General features: G+C 43.2%; 1 protein-coding gene across 1 annotated transcript in view; it reads left to right on the top strand.

The window, feature by feature from the left end:
* Window positions 1–15,827, top strand: part of SH3RF1 (SH3 domain containing ring finger 1) — a 154,052-nt gene that overhangs the window by 115,204 nt on the left and 23,021 nt on the right. The window contains exons 8-11 of the mRNA XM_037897508.2: window positions 461–631; window positions 816–1,075; window positions 11,576–11,928; window positions 14,888–15,228. Of these exons, the coding sequence (XP_037753436.1) occupies window positions 461–631; window positions 816–1,075; window positions 11,576–11,928; window positions 14,888–15,228 (1,125 nt within the window). The remainder of the gene's footprint in view (window positions 1–460; window positions 632–815; window positions 1,076–11,575; window positions 11,929–14,887; window positions 15,229–15,827) is intronic.

The following is a 15,827-nucleotide window of genomic DNA, read 5'->3' as shown; positions in this document are numbered from 1 at the left end:
CTATAAAGGTAAACAAACTTGTTTGTCTAAGCGATTGGCTGAACAAGTAGGACTGCGTGGACTTGTAGGCTCTGAAGTTTTACACTGTTTTGTTTTTGAATGCGGTTATGTAACAACAAAACTCTACATTTGTAAGTTGCACTGAAATATTATATCTTTTGTTTTATACAGTGCAAATATTGATTTTAAAAAAAGTGAACAATGTACGCTTTATATTCTGGGTTGTAATTGAAATAAATATATTTGAAAATATAGAAGAACATCCAAAATATTTATAATAAATTTCAGTTGATATTCTATTATTGTTTAACAGTGCGATTAAAACTGCAATTAATCACAATTAATTTTTTTAATTGAGTTAATTTGTTTTGAGTTAATTGCTTCAGTTAACTTTGATTAATTGACAGCCTTAGTTTAAACATTAGATAAACAGAGATTCATGTGCTTTCCTTTCTTCTAGGTATATTGCCATATATCCATACAGTCCTCGAAAAGAGGATGAACTGGAACTGCGAAAGGGGGAGATGTTTTTAGTGTTTGAACGTTGTCAAGATGGCTGGTTCAAAGGAACCTCCATGTATACAAGCAAGATTGGTGTTTTTCCTGGCAATTATGTGGCACCAGTCACAAGGTATGATTTTTTTTTAAGCAAATGTCTGAATAGTTTACTTTTTTTCTAGTTGTTCACATTGATTTGTTTGTTATACTTAACCCTAAAACCAGCTAATGATCTGAAGAGCATTGCCTTTTAGTAACTACTTATGTTTTGGGTTTTTAAAAAATAATTGAATCAAAGGGCTTTTTAATTTTGGCAGGACGGTGACAAGTGCTTTGCAAGCAAAAGTCCCCATGTCTACTGCTGGCCAGACAGGACGAGTGATGACCATGGTCAGCCCTTCCACTGCTGGTGGAACATCACAGAAACTTCAGGGGAATGGCCTGACCGTCCATTCCAATGTGGTCCCAACTGCTGTGGTTTCTGCGGCACATATCCAAACTAGTCCACAAACCAAGGTTCTTATGCACATGTCGGGGCAAATGACAGTCAACCAGGCTCGCAGTGCTGTTAGAACAGGTAAAAAGAACTTGTGCTTCACACCGAACATAGTCAGTCTGTGAAATTCATTGATACAAGAGATCAGTCAGATAATGTGGATTGATTTTTTTTTTAAGAGACAGATAATTTCCTAAACTCTAATATACCTTTCTGAAATTGCTGAGTCACTCATTTTTCTCATCTGAATGCAAGGCAGAAAAAGCAATCCAATGTAATAAAAATATTTTTGATGCTGCAGAGTCCAGGCCAGGCCCTGTCTCTCCTAAACTTCCTTGTTGAAGCTTTCATGGTACTCCAGGAGATATTGGGAGGTAGGGAGGCGAAGATGGTCTATTAAAGTGTACATATAATTTAGTGACTGTTCCTTTCCTAAGTGAGCGAAAAGACATCTGGCTCCTACCCTAGGTGCTCTTCTGTGTTTGGAGAGCTGTATCAGATTTGTGAATCATGTCTGTCTTAGCCAGGTAAGAGGGAATTTCTACAGTGTTGACTCAGTCTGCCCAAATTGTGAGAAGTGGGGAACAGGGGAATCAAGTACTAGAGGCTGTGGTTCCATGGTGGTGCAAAGAGGTCCCAATAAGCAACCTGAAAATGTCACTAGTAGCAGAAATACTAGAGCAGATTGGTATTTGAGGAGAAAGTGAACCAACCTCAAAAGTCTATCTGAACATCAAGGTCCAGAACACTGAGGGAAGGAAGCTGCACTCCACTAGGAGGACTGCACTGTGGCTAGGTTTGTTCAATCTATATGTGATTATTTCATGTAGAGCTTTGCTGGGTGCAGAGTTATTAGTCTTCCTATGAAGTTTCAGATGTTGGCCAATGCGAGTGGCAAAGTACCAGGCTTGGATTAGTTCTTCTTCAAGTGGTTGCAGATATGTATTCCACTCAGGTGTGCAAATCTCTAGCATGCCAAGGCTAGAGAACTTTGCCTAGCAGTACCCTTAGGGGCAGCATGCATGCCTTCTGGCCCCTCGTAGCCCCTCCCATGGCTATTTAAGGGCAGTGCCACCTTGACCCCTCTCAGTTCCTCAGTTAAGTAGGATTTAGCCTGGTTTGATGCCCTTACCAGGTTTGAAACACTGCCCATTATGTGGGGTGGCTACCCCTAATAGTGACCCCACACTCTGTGTTTGTGTCTTGCAGAAGGGCACATTAAAGAAAAGTGCCCCATTTGTAAGTCATTCAGAAAGAGAATGCAGGTGGCTAGAGACTTGCACTTAAGCAACACCTTATGGAGCCGGGCATGAGGCCTATTTTGGGGCAGGGTGCATCCACAGATTGTCCAGCCCCTCAGAGAACTTTGGAACTGGCACAGGTTGTTGTTCCATGGCCAGATTCTGATTCCTCTCTGAGGAGAAAGAGAAATTGTTCTCCTTTCTCTGGTCCTCTGAGTAGGAGGACTCTCAAAGCAGATCAGAGCCACTCCAGAGCTTGGAGAGATTCCTTCTCATCTACTAAAAGGAATACAGGCTGGCACAGGGATTCCTTCAGAATACAGGACAGAGTTGGGCTATCTACCTGCTCTCTGGTACCAAGACGATTGGACACTGTACTGTTGATTCCGGCATCGTCTGTGGGACATCCATTGAATCTGGTGATGTCAGCACTGACTGTTTCCGTTCCACTGGCATACCTGGCAGCATCAGACTCACTCTGCCTTTCTGTTCCTGACTCTCCATTAATTCAGGGGCACTCAGCTGTGGTGGTTATTTTTGTACACTCAGCACTGGCTGGATTGGTTGCAGAGTATTCCCTGTGCCAGCACTGTTTCAGTACCATTTAAAACTCAGCATGCAGAGCTGAGTTCAGCCTTCTCTTTGGTACCTAGGAGCTCATCGGGGCAGATACTGTCTTCAGTGCTGACTTTCATTTTCGGTGTAGACCACGCCTGACGTATTGGTACCAGCCTCAACTTCAGTACCAAAGTGCATTCCATTGCCAAGCATAAGTGCAATGCCGCAACCGGTATCTAAGATGCCAGCTACCTTAATGTTGGCACCAAAGTGGCCTGCATATTGGGCTTCAGAAGAGGCTGGATGTTTGCTTGCTCCGCCTGAAGTGGCTCCTCCATTGCCACAAGGCTACTTGGAAGGTTCTTCGAGATTGAGCTTGGGGACATCTTCCACCTCTCCTTTCCCTTCCAAGTACCATTCTCAAAAATCTTTGAGACTTCCTGGGGATCACCATCGGTACTGAGATCGGCACTATTCCAGCAGTAGGGAAAGGGGCTCTTGGCTCAATTCCTACTGGCCACCAATGCCATATCCTTATCCACAGTAGCCTCTTTGGAACCCTTGGGATGTTCCTCAATCTGCGAAGTCCTGATCATCTGCGAAGTCCAGGATAAAGTCACCAGTCCCTTTGGTAGTCTCCCTTCTTGAGTCTCCCTCACCGCCTACTCTGCAGAGAGACTGAGGTTGCTCCCTCTGAACTAGTTCAGCCTGAACCAATTTTACAGGGGCAGGTGTTGCTGCCGGAGATCTGATTATCTTCTCTTCCTTTTTCTCCTCATGGAGTGATTCCACAATGCTGGATTCATCTTCTCCTGTGCCAGAGGATTTTAAGTCGTTCAAGATCTCCTGAGGCGAATGGTTACAGCCTAGGGCATTCAGGCTGAGTTTGTTCAGGAGAACATCCATAAGTTGGTGGACCTTCTCCAGCTGTCTGTTACAGGGAGGGTAGCTCTCTCGCTGTAAATGAAGTGCATTTGGAACGTACAAAAACTTTGTGACATACCCTAACTCCCTTGCTGCCCACAGTGAAGTGTACTGATGAGAGGTATTATGTCCCTCTGCGGGGTTTCAAGTGCTTTCACTCACATTAAGTCCCTACCTCTCTTGTCATTACAGCATCAAGTGAGAGGCTGTGACAGGGGAAGTATAAGTCCATGCCTAAAGACAAAGAGGTTAGATTTAATGGGAAGGAAAAGTAATTCAACCGTGTCTTTACAAATGCACACTTCTAATCAGCAAGTGCTATTATCAAAATATAATTTTGTAATTAGGAGGCTATATCCAAAATTATAGATAAGCTGCTAGAAATCCTCCAGGGAATTGTTTAAAGCTTTCATTGCAGAAGGCCATCTAGTGGCAAAGATGTCACTACAGTCAGCACTGGATGTGGTGTGTGCCACTTCCAGGATTATGGCCTCAGCTGCAACAATGAGAAGAGCTTTGGCAAAGTTCCTGAGGTCCAACAAAGCATAGAGGACTTACCCTTTGAAGATCAGTTTTTTGTTTTATGAGAAAACCAATGAGTTCTCAGAGCCCTGGTCCCTGTGTTTATTCCACATATACATACACATCTGTGCCATGCGCCCACGTCCAGAAATTCAGTAGATCTCCTCATGCTCCCGACCAAGGACATAAGAGGCAATGCAGTCCGATGCCTCGCCAGTTCCTTCTTACTGCCAGATGTCCTGAGTCAAAATCTCTGGATCCACTGGACTATGCCCAGAGTCCTGAAGTTGAAGATTTGTATCTCTTGCCCTCACTTCTTCTCTGAGAGCAACAATCACCAATGTTACTTCTGTGGCATGGATGAGACGCATATCTCTACTAAGTGCAGTATTTGTGTCTTGTTTCCACCAAGAACACACAAAGGTTGTGAGCTTTGTCTAAGGAAACACCTTATGAAGAAGGCTGAGGCCCCACTCTGAACTGGGCAAGGAAAACCACCCACCCCGTACATGGGACCCATAGACGTGCTGTACCCTCCAAGCATGAGCTTAGGAGCAGAGTCTGTAGCTCCTAAGCACAAGGACTCTTTACCCAAGGCTTCCCATGAGAGTACAGTACACTCTCATGGTCGCAAGGACAGAACCCTGTCCTGTACTGTCCACAAGAAACACAATCCCTTCATGAGCCCATCAAAGTCAGGTGAGCCTTTGTGTGTGGTTCCTAAGGGACCAGCACTGCTGAAAACCTCTAAATTGGAGGGTACAGCATGCAAAAAGAAAACTCCTCTGATTCCGTTGGTGATGCCAGCTCCATAATACAAGGACCATCATCTGCCAGTTCTGTTTAAGAGTGAAGGTCTGGACTTGTCAGTACTGGCTCTCTCATCTAAGGACCACACTAGCTCTCAAGACATGCTGGAACCATTGGTTCTGACCATCGGAACCCCCCAACCCCACCCCAGACACTGGGACATACAGAGACATATACTACACCAAAGGATATCTTCCTTCCTTATCTGCAGTGCAGTCTCCCATCCTTTCCAGCCCGCCCCTCCTAAGGAACATTACGACAAGAGAAGATAATACTACTTCGGTGTCTCAGGAACTATCTCATCTCCAACCATTGGGCAGGCATGCCCTGGTGCCAATGGCCCCACCATTAGAAGGGGAGCAGTTTTTGGGCTTGGATGAGTCAGAATTTCTGGCCACTCTTCCATCTCCTTGGAGAGAACCGAGCTCTAACAGGAAGTCAATGAGATCTGGATGCTACCCCTCCAGCTGTGACTTCCCTAGGGACCCATGGTACCTATTGCCATGAAAATGTCACCACCACCCCAGTCAGGATTTGCCCCTTCCCAGATCTCAGGGAGGTTGGGGGAGAATCAGACACCCCAATCTGGACTCGCTCTATCTCATGGCCTGGTGTTTGGTTGTGCATCAGAAGTAGAATGCTCTTGTTTGACACCCATTCAAGCTATCCTTTCCCAAAGTAGGAAAGGTTCAACTAGGACCTACTATCTAACTTAATGGAGACGTTTCTCTGTCTAGATGCAGTGTAATGAGCCTTCTCCAGGCATTGCAGATATTCTGGTCATTTTAGATGATCTCCTGTCTCTTAAAAACTCAGACTTTTCCATTAGCTCACTGTGGGTCCATCTCACAGCGATTAGTGCCTTCCTCCCTCCAGTGGATAGATGTTCTGTCTTCACACAGACACACCCCAACAACAGTAAGATTCATGAAGGGCCTACTCAGGACCTTTCCACCAGTGTTCAAACCTGCGTCTCAGCGGGACTTCAATTTCATCCTGTCAACACTCACCAGAACATCGTGTGAACAATCGATGACATGCTCCATCTCCCAGTTGTCCATGAAAATTGCATTTTTAGTTGCTATCACTTCATCCAGGAGAGTGAGTGATTTGGGAGCCCTCATGGCAGACCCTCCTGGCACACTTTTTCCACAAGGAAAAGATATCCCTTCATCTCCGTCCTAAATTCTTGCCCAAGGTTATTTCTGAATTCCATGCTAACCAAAGTATCCATTAATCTGTCCTTTTCCCAAAATCCCACATTTCTGCTGAAGAGAAAATACTTCCTTCCCTCAACCTCAGATATGCCCTGGTTTTCTATCTGCCAACGACCAAACCTATCAGAAAATCAAGACTTTTTCTCACCGTAGCAGAAAGGCTGCAAAGTCAAGCAATATCCTCTCAGAGAATCTCTAAGTGGGTGTATCATAAAGTGATACAGATTAGCCCATATACCTTCTCCTAACACAGGAGGGCACATGCCATCTCTCTAGCATCCCTGCAGGATGTACCCATAGTAGATATATGCAGACCAGCTACTTGAAGTGCCATCCACACATTTGCTAGACATTATGTGCATATTGAGGATGCACCAGTGGGAACTGCAGTACTGCAAGCTTCCTCACATGGCCCTTCAGTCTGAGCATTGCTTGTCAATCACCCATGTGTGGAATACACATAGGCACCAACACTCGAAGAAGAAATGGAGGTTATTTATCTGAAGCTGGAACTTCTTAGAGATTTATGGTCCCTGTCTGTGTTCCATTACCTTCCCTCTATCCCCTCTGTTTCGGATCATGTTGGATTCGTGGTCATAAGAAGAACTGGAGAGACAATGGCTCACGCTACCTCTTGTGCCCTTGGTTGGGAACACGAAATCTACTGTGCATTTGTAGGCCAGCGGACACTGCTTGTTAGAATTTCTGGATTTGGATACATGGTGCACATGCATACCCACAGGTGGAATACAAATAAGGACCACACATCTCAAAGAACTTCCAGTTGGTAAGTAACCTGCATACATTACATTCTTTCAGAGACACTCAGACTACTTTGTGTTCAATGGGAGTTTATACCCAGTGTCAGACATGCCAATATGGAGATCAGCAACAATAGCAGCAGTATTTCTGGCAGTCAGCTTATCTGGCTAGACAGCAGAACTTCTCTAGGAAGAGAAATAACTCACAAACGAGAAGGTCTTCTGATTCAAATTTCAGCCTACCTGCCCATTCTCCATCAGCTTTGGGCATGCAATCAACTTGACTCTCCTGTTGAGGACAGCATTCCTGTTGTGATTATCCCCATGATATTTCCTCCATTTTGGGGCAGGCTCTCCCACTCCTACAGTGCTTGGGAACCAATAACCACGTACAAGTGGGTCTTAAACACTTTGGATTGGGTTATGCCATCCAATTTTTGTCTATCCCCACCTCCCACCACCCTACCCCATCTTTTTTTCAGAGACCCCTCTTATAAGTCACTGCTCCTTCTGCAGATCCAGACTCTTTGTTTCACAAGCTATAGAGGAAGTTCCCCTTCAGAATCAGGGAAAGGGCTTCTATTCTCATTACTTCTAGATCCCTAAGTCAAAGGGAGAGGTGAGACTTATTCTGGATCTTCAAGGCCTCAACACATACATCAGATATCAGATTCCATGTGGTAACCTTGGCTATAATTGTCCCCACATTAGCACATGACTGGTTTGCTGCCATCAGTCTTTAGGTTGCCTACTTTCATGTGGCAGTTTTCCCAAGGAACAGGAAGTTTCTGAGATTTGTAGTAGCATGTCAATATTATCAATACACAGTTCTTCCCTTTGGCCTATCATCAGCCCCACGTGTGTTCATCAAATGCATGACAGTAGTGGCAGCCTATCTCAGAAGGATGGGAATTCATGTCTTTCCTTACCTGGATGATTGGTTACTGAGGCACAAGTCTGAAGCGCAAGTGTAGTAACCCTGGCTCTAGCACTAGCACCTGCTCCAGTTTCAACCAAGATGGGTAGTATTAGGGCCTGCAGCTATGATGCAGCAGCATAAAATTCTGTTCTGGCAAGAGAGACAGCCAATGAGATGGCAGCTCAAGCTGGGGAGGAGGCTCAGGAAGTGCCATAGAAGCAGCTGAAAGGCAATTAAAGAAGAAGGAGGCTAAAAGAGAGCAGCGCTGGGTAAAAAGGGGATTTGCCAGAGGAAGCTGTGTTAGAGGAAGCAGGACCTGGAAGGGCCAGGACCAAGAAGCCGGGCGACAAGGGGCCCAGGGTGTATGAACAGTGAGATTGACCACTGGGACGCTAACAGAGGGAATGCAGTTTGGGTGCAGTAGGTCAATGGGTAGGTCCAGGTGAAGAACTCTCATTCACAGGTGAACCTGTTGGAAAGTGGTCTGGCTCTTTGTAGTGTCAAATGAAGAAGCATTGCCAGGCTGGAGAGAGGTGAAGTTGGGACACGAGAGGTGAATTCAGACTTTGCAGCCAGGGAGAGAAGTAGACAATTCCTTCTCGGGGGACACAGCATGGTATTGACAAATTTATTTTATTGTGTTGGTAATTTACAGTTTATTATTCTCATAAGTAAGTATTTGATGTTACTTCATATTATTTATGTTCTTAACCAATTTCTGGGTTTTCCTTTGTAAAGTTTAAAAATTGAAGGTTTGCCTCTGCCTCTCCTCACAGTAGGCATAGCCTAGCTGAGGCCTGGAACACTGCATTAGTCCTCATTCCTGCCCAGTTCACACTTCATCTCTTTGATTTACTGGGGTTGATTTTGAACAAAAGGAAGTCAGTATTAATTCCAGCAGAAATAGTCGAGTTCACTGAGACCCTACTGGACTCTGAATTTAAGGACTTTTCTACCAAATTATTGTTTTCAGACAATTCGTCACCTGTGTCTGTCCCTCTGGTCTCATGCTTCAACTACAGTTCGTGTTTGTCTGTTGTTACTAGATCATATGGCTGCAGTAGTCCAACATGTGAGATTGCATCTTCATTCTCTTCAATACTTGCTGAAGTTAGTCTGTTTCCCATGTTGTCAGTTGTTGGACAAGCCTGTCTGAGTGCCACTGGCGCTCGTCGAATCCCTAGAGTGGTGAGCACATCACATCAATGCATATGAAGGTGTTTCATTTGCCCAGCCTGCACTGACCAGGACTGTAGTTACTCATGGCTCCACAGTAGGTTGGGGAGCACATCGAGAGACTTTGAAAGGTTAGGGTTTGTTGTCAAAATAGGAAGCTCCCTTCATATAAACATCCTGGAGTTTGAGCAATTTACAATGCATACTGGACCTTTTCGAGCTCAGATCAAGGGCACAGTGGTTCACCTGCTTATGGACAATACCACCACAATGTATTATGTGAACAAGCAGGGAGGAGCCTGCTTCAACCAGCACTGTTAGGAAGCAATATAGTTTTGACTCTTTTGTATCAAAGAAGGCATCACTTATCCAGCCACACACTTACTGGGGGCTCAGAATCAGTTGGCTGATCACCTCAGCAGGAATTTCTCCCAGAATCATAAGTGGTCTCTGAAGAGCAGCATTTGGAGCTGCATCTTCAGAGAATGGGACTTTCTGTCTGTCTGATCTATTTGCTACAAGGGACAACAAGAAGTGCCATCAGTTTTGTTCCAGATCAAGTCTCAATCCAAGATCTTTAACTGACATCTGTGATTGGAATTGGAGATCAGCCTTGATGTATGCTTCCCTCCCAGTCCCTCTCATCTCTCAAGTAATTCTCAGACTGAAGCTAGATCATACCAACCTGATTCTTGTTGCACCAGCTTGGCCAAGACAATGTTGGTTTTCTGACCTTAAAAGTCTATCTGTTCAGTCTCCCAGGTCTCTTCCCCTTCTTCCTGACTTACTGATGCATCCTCTTGGATGCTGTATGGTTAGATGAGAAGGAAGGAAGACGTTCAGACCCAGTTCAATGAGTTCTGCTTAATAATAGAAAACCCTCTACTAGATCTACCTATTTTCCAAGCGGAAGCATTTTCAGTTTGAGCACTAGCTCAAGGAGTCCAGCCGATGCTAGCCCACATTCATTTTGAATTACTTGTTACATCTTAAGTCCTCAAGTCTGTCTGTCAGCTCAGTGAAGGTCCACTTAGCGGTGGTTTTGCATTCCACCCTTCAATCCAAGGGAATTCAACTTTTTATCTTTCCCTGGTAGTTAGATTTCTAAAAGGAGTTGTCTATCTTTTCCCACCTGTAAAGAAATGGTTCCCTTGTGGGAGCTTACCGCTGTGCTGGCTTCCCTCATGGGACCTCCGTCTGAGCCTTTAGCAACTTGTTCTCTCTCCTTCCTTTGTCAAAAGGCAGACTTTCTTATTGCCACAACATCCACAAGGAGAGTAAGTGAACTGCAGACCCCAACGGCAGGGCTGCCCTATACACAGTTTTTCAAAGACAAGTTAGCCTTAAGACCATACCCCAAATTTTTGTCTAAAGTGGTTTCACTATTTTACCTTAAGCAAATATACTTACCTATATTTTTTTCCTAAGCCTCATTCAAATGCAGATGAACAGCATCTTCATTTGCTGGATGTGAGATGATCCTTGGAGTTCTGTGTGTAGAGGACTAAACCATTCAGTCCATCACCTCATCTTTTTGTGTCCTGTGTGGATTGGATGAGAGGTTAAGTGATTTCTGCATAGATGATCTCCAGGTGGATTATTTCTTGCATTTACAGTGGCCTGTGGGGTAGCTCAGGCCACACCATCACAGAGACCTGTGGCTCATTCGAGCAGAGCCAAAGCAACTTCAGTTGCATTTCTCAATGACACATCTGTATTGGACTTTTCAGGGCTGCCACCTGGTCTTCACTGCATACTTTCATCACACACTGTGCTATTATAACTGCGTCTAGATCAGGTGCAAGGTTTGGAAAAGCAGTTCTACAGTCATTTTTAAGTACACTCCAAACCCCACCTCCTGGTGTTTCTGCTTGAGAGTCACCTGAGTGGAATACACATCATCAACCACTTGAAGAAGAAAAAGCACTTACTTACCTGTACTATAACTGTTGTTCTTTGAGATGTGTGTGCAAACGTATTCCATGACCCACCCTCTCTCCCTTCTGTGTTGGAATCTCGTGTCTGGGATTTTGGTGCAAAAGAACTGAGGGGGTCAGGGTGGCGCTGACCTTATATAGCGATGGGAGGTGCCAAGAGGCACCAGAAGGCACGTGTGCTGCCCTGACGATTACTTCTAGGCAAAGCTCTCAGGCTTTGATATGCTGGGCCCATACACACGTGAGTGGAATATATATCTGCACCCACGTCTTTAAGAACAACAGTCTCAGTACAGGTAATTTTTTTTCTCTGTTCTGGTTTGGTAAATCTAATGTTGAGATGCTGTGTCATAACACCCACATATACTATTACAGTTTTCATGACTGGAGGGGTGATGGTGGGAGGGAAGTTTTTTTTTAATAAGTTGTTATATCACTGTGACTAATGTCTCAATGTGTATATGTCTTTGATAATGATACTTCCTTTCACATTTCCTCCCCTTATCTTCGTTGCAGTACACAGCCAAGAAAGACCTACAGCAGCAGTGATGCCGATACAGGCTCAAAGTTCAGCATGCCTTATTCCTGCAGCTGTGATCATCCCCCACCATTCTGTTGTTTCCCAGCAGCTCCAGCCTCAGCTTTCAAATGCTGCTGCTTACGTCACTCCTGTGAATATCAACCGATCAAATGTTCCACTAGCTTGTGCAGCAGCTTCTTTAAACTCTTCCAGCATCACCTCTGCATCTTTAGATGGAGACATGAGTGGGAGAGCTGTGAGTGTTCACCCTGGGGCTCCTGCTTCTCCTGAAAATGCTTTAGCAGCTGGTGGGAATACTGCAGTCAGTAAACCAGACAAGGATAACAAGGTGGGCATGGCATTATATTTGCATCCCAGGCAGTGTCTCACTTGTATCACGTGAACTTTTTAAATAGACTTACATTCATGTCTTCGTATGATTTAACAGTAACATACAGTGGGCTTTTATGGAAGATTGAGCAAGTTGGGCATTCATTTGAATAGCTGTATGTTAGGGCAAGTCCATACTTGTGAGAATAATTTAGGGTGGTGGGTGCATATTGGAGCAGAGGTGTGATGGGATAAAGAGTAGGATACAGAGTCCAGCAGGATTAGGAAAGAGAATTGCTGCAGATCAGAGGGATCAGTTGCTCTGTTGTTGGAATTCTTTATATTTCATGTGTTTCTTTCTGGAGCTGTAACCTGATTCCTGGATGCTTCAGGGGACTCTTGCATGGTCAGCAGCTCTAATCAGTGGGCCTCTGTAAGTTGATAGGTGAGCCTGTAAACACGAATTTATGAGAACATAAATTATTTAGTCTAATAAAATAAAGTTAATATTTAATGAAAATCAATATGTATTTAGTGTGTACAATTTCCTTAAAAAAATAAGTCAGAAAGAGTTTAATATTTTATGGCAAAAAAAAATAAAGATCATTTCCCTCATTATGTTAGTACCTTAAATGAGAAAATTGACATTTATGAAAAGTTTAATTTCAGGATATTTCCGTTGAACAAGAAAAAGATAGTGAACTAAAATGTCAGTTGTAGAAGCACAGCTCTCTTCCAGATTCTGTGTTTAGTAGAGTCTCAATTAATCCATTTTCTTCCCCGTGCACAATTTGCTCCTTGCAGTGTTCTCCAGCACCACTTTCAATTTTAAACTCAAGCTTTCACCTTTCTCCATGGGAGTGGTTCTTCCTGCCTATTTGATCTTGCTATTAGGCTGCATTTGAGGAAAAATATACTACATTTTCCTTTGGTTTTTAACTGTAGTATATTATTTGTAGTTTATACCCCTTTTGACCACTTTCTTTAACTCCTAGGTTAAACACTTGTAGACACTTGTCTTGTAACTTTTCCCTCACAGTCACTGCTTTGTCAAGCTATACATAAGTAGTTATTGTAATATTTCCCCACAGGCTAATCTCTGCTACTCTTAATCATTTTTATTGTTCACCTTTAAATTGAGGTACCCGGTACTGTGCATTCATGTAATTACTTCATTTGCAGCCAACTGAGATTAGGCTGAAACGTCTTTTAGACTGAAGTTTTATTGAGCATCTACTGTTTTGGGAGTTCTCTCATACATACCTAAACTTATTCAGTCAAAGGGTTTATGTAAGAAGATCACTGCCAGACTCTTTAAAAAAGGAAGAAATGCAAAAGCGGTTTGAACAAATCAGTGCTGAAAAGGCTCTGGGGGTTATAGTGGATCACAAATTGAATGAGTCTACAATGCCATGTAGTTGCAAAAATGGCTAACTTCGTTCTGGTGTGCATTAACAAGAGTGCTGTATAAAGTGTTGTTGTAGCCGTGTTGTGTTTATTACAAATGCTAAACAGTCTGTTCAAACCTTGTATTTAGCAATGACATTTTGACTTAGTGTCCCAGACCTGAAGAAGAGCTCTGTGTAAGCTCAAGAGCTTGTCTCTCTCACCAACAGAAGTTGGTCCAGTAACCGGAGTGTCGTATTTAAGACATGGGAGGTAATTGTCTTGCTTTGCTTGGCCCTGGTAAACCTCAGCTGGAGTACTGTGTCCAGTTCTGAGTGGCACACTTAGGAAAGATGTGGACAAATTGGAGAGAGTCCAGAGGAGAGTAACAATATGAGAAAAGGTTTAGAAAACCTGACCAATCAAGAAAGTTTAAAAAAAGGGGCATGTTTATTTTTGTGGAAAAGAAGACTGAGGGGGGACCTGTTAGTCTTCAGATATATTAAGGGTTGTTATAAAGAGGATAGTAATCAATTGTTTTCCATGTCCATTGAACATAGGACCTGAAGTAATGGTCTTAATCTACAGCAAGAGAGATTTAGGTTAGATTTTAGGAAAACTTTCTAACTCTAAGGGTAGTTAAGATCTAGAACAGACTGCCAAGGGAGGTTGTGGATTCCCCATAATTGGAGATTCTGTAAGAACTGATTGGACAAACACCTGTCAGGGATGGTCTAGGTTTACTTGGCCCTGCCTCAGTGCAAGAAGCTGCACTTGATGACTTCTTGAGATCCTTTCTAGCCCTACATTTCTATGATTCTGTAGTCTTCAGGGGTTTCTGTCTGAGCAGGTAAAAAGAATGGTTACAATTCTCCCTTGTAACAAGGACACAAAACACAAACAATTCCCCTCCTGGCAAAATTCTGCTAACCATTCAAGATCTCCTTTGTGGGGAATAAGGGAGGAAAAATTGGAGGCACTCGTCCAAACCACAGGCTGTGGTGCAGATTATCCTCCCTGCTCGGTATCAGAGGAATCTCTCCTCTTTCCCAGGATCCTCCCCTCTGACCAAAACTCTCAGTCTCTAAGGGCTATCTCTTAAAGAGCCCTCAGCTGGCTTCTCCACCCTGTAAACTCTCTTTTGAAGCATAGTGGTTGGCATTTAAGGCAATCACTTGGCTGGGTTCATTTTTTCAGATAAGTGAAGGAGTTTAGCCCATTTGTGGTCCTGCTTGAGTGAAGGAAGGTGCATACGTTCCTTTGCAGCAGAAGTGTTTTTCTTTTTTGGTTACTAAAAAAACAGTACTGTATTCTTACAGCAGAAATTAGAGAAAGACATTTCTTTCTCTAATAACTTTTGCAGCCAAGGGCATTTATTTAATGGAAATAATTTATAACACTACTTAGTTTGCTAGACTTAATCAAAATGATTACTTTGTGGAGGTCTCAAAGTATCTGTCCTTGTTAACGCAGTCCTCTGAGATCAAAGTGACCATGTATTTTAAAAAAATGTATTTCAGCTCTTCATTGTCTGCCAAATATCTCTTGTTTTAAAATGACTTTAATTTACACTCTTTATTTTTGCTTAACAGAAAGAAAAAAAAGGTTTGCTCAAGTTGCTTTCTGGAGCATCTACCAAACGCAAGCCCCGAGTGTCACCTCCATCATCGCCAACTCTGGAGGTTGAGCAAGCAGCCGCAGAGATGGCCCTGCAGGGCGCAGTAGGGCCTGAGGTTCCATCAGCTGTCAGCCATGGCAGAGCTGGATCCTGTCCTGTGGACAATGAAGTCTCTGCAGCAGCACTAGCACAGGAGACTCTGCATCGGAAAACAAGTTCTTTGGATTCCAGTATTCCTATAGCACCTCCCCCTCGGCAGCCATGTTCCTCATTGGGCCCCGTCCAGAATGAATCCAGGCCTGTTGTTTGTGAAAGGTAAATCATTGCATGTGGCTAAACTGAGACAAACCGGCATCATTCAACAATATTTATTAGAGCTGGCAGAAATTATTCAAAATTTTGATTACATTTTGAACATTTTTAACAAAAAAATGTGACAGTTTTCATGATTTTTTTCTGGATTTTTAATGAACTATAAAGCCACTCATAATGTTTTGATTTTTTAAAAAATTCCAATGATGTTTTTAAAAAAAAAATTCTTGATATTTTTTCTCAGTTTATCAACCAGCTCTCATACTTACAAATATTTACTTCTTTTACATTATTTAAAGATTCTGGGACCTGTAAGCACTCAGATACTATAGTGGAGGGCAAAGTATAAAAACTTTGACAGATAACTTATGTTTATGGTTAACTTTATCACCATGAATAGTCCCATTATTAATAGTGCATCAAGTTCAGTATAAGTCTTTGCGGTTTCAGGTGCTTGCTTGTGAATAGACTTAAACTGGAAACTTGTTAATAAGCTGTTGCAAGGTATTACCATTGCCCTAATGTCCTACTACTCTGAATCTCTTCCTCTGGGCAGTAGCTCCAAAAATGCACAAAACTATCTAGATTCTGAAAATCCTTGC

The sequence above is a fragment of the Chelonia mydas genome, chromosome 4 (assembly GCF_015237465.2).
Source record: "Chelonia mydas isolate rCheMyd1 chromosome 4, rCheMyd1.pri.v2, whole genome shotgun sequence".
Taxonomy (NCBI): Eukaryota; Metazoa; Chordata; order Testudines; family Cheloniidae; genus Chelonia; species Chelonia mydas.
The sequence above is the reverse complement of the archived record's forward strand: the minus strand, read 5'-3'. Positions and strand labels throughout refer to the sequence as shown.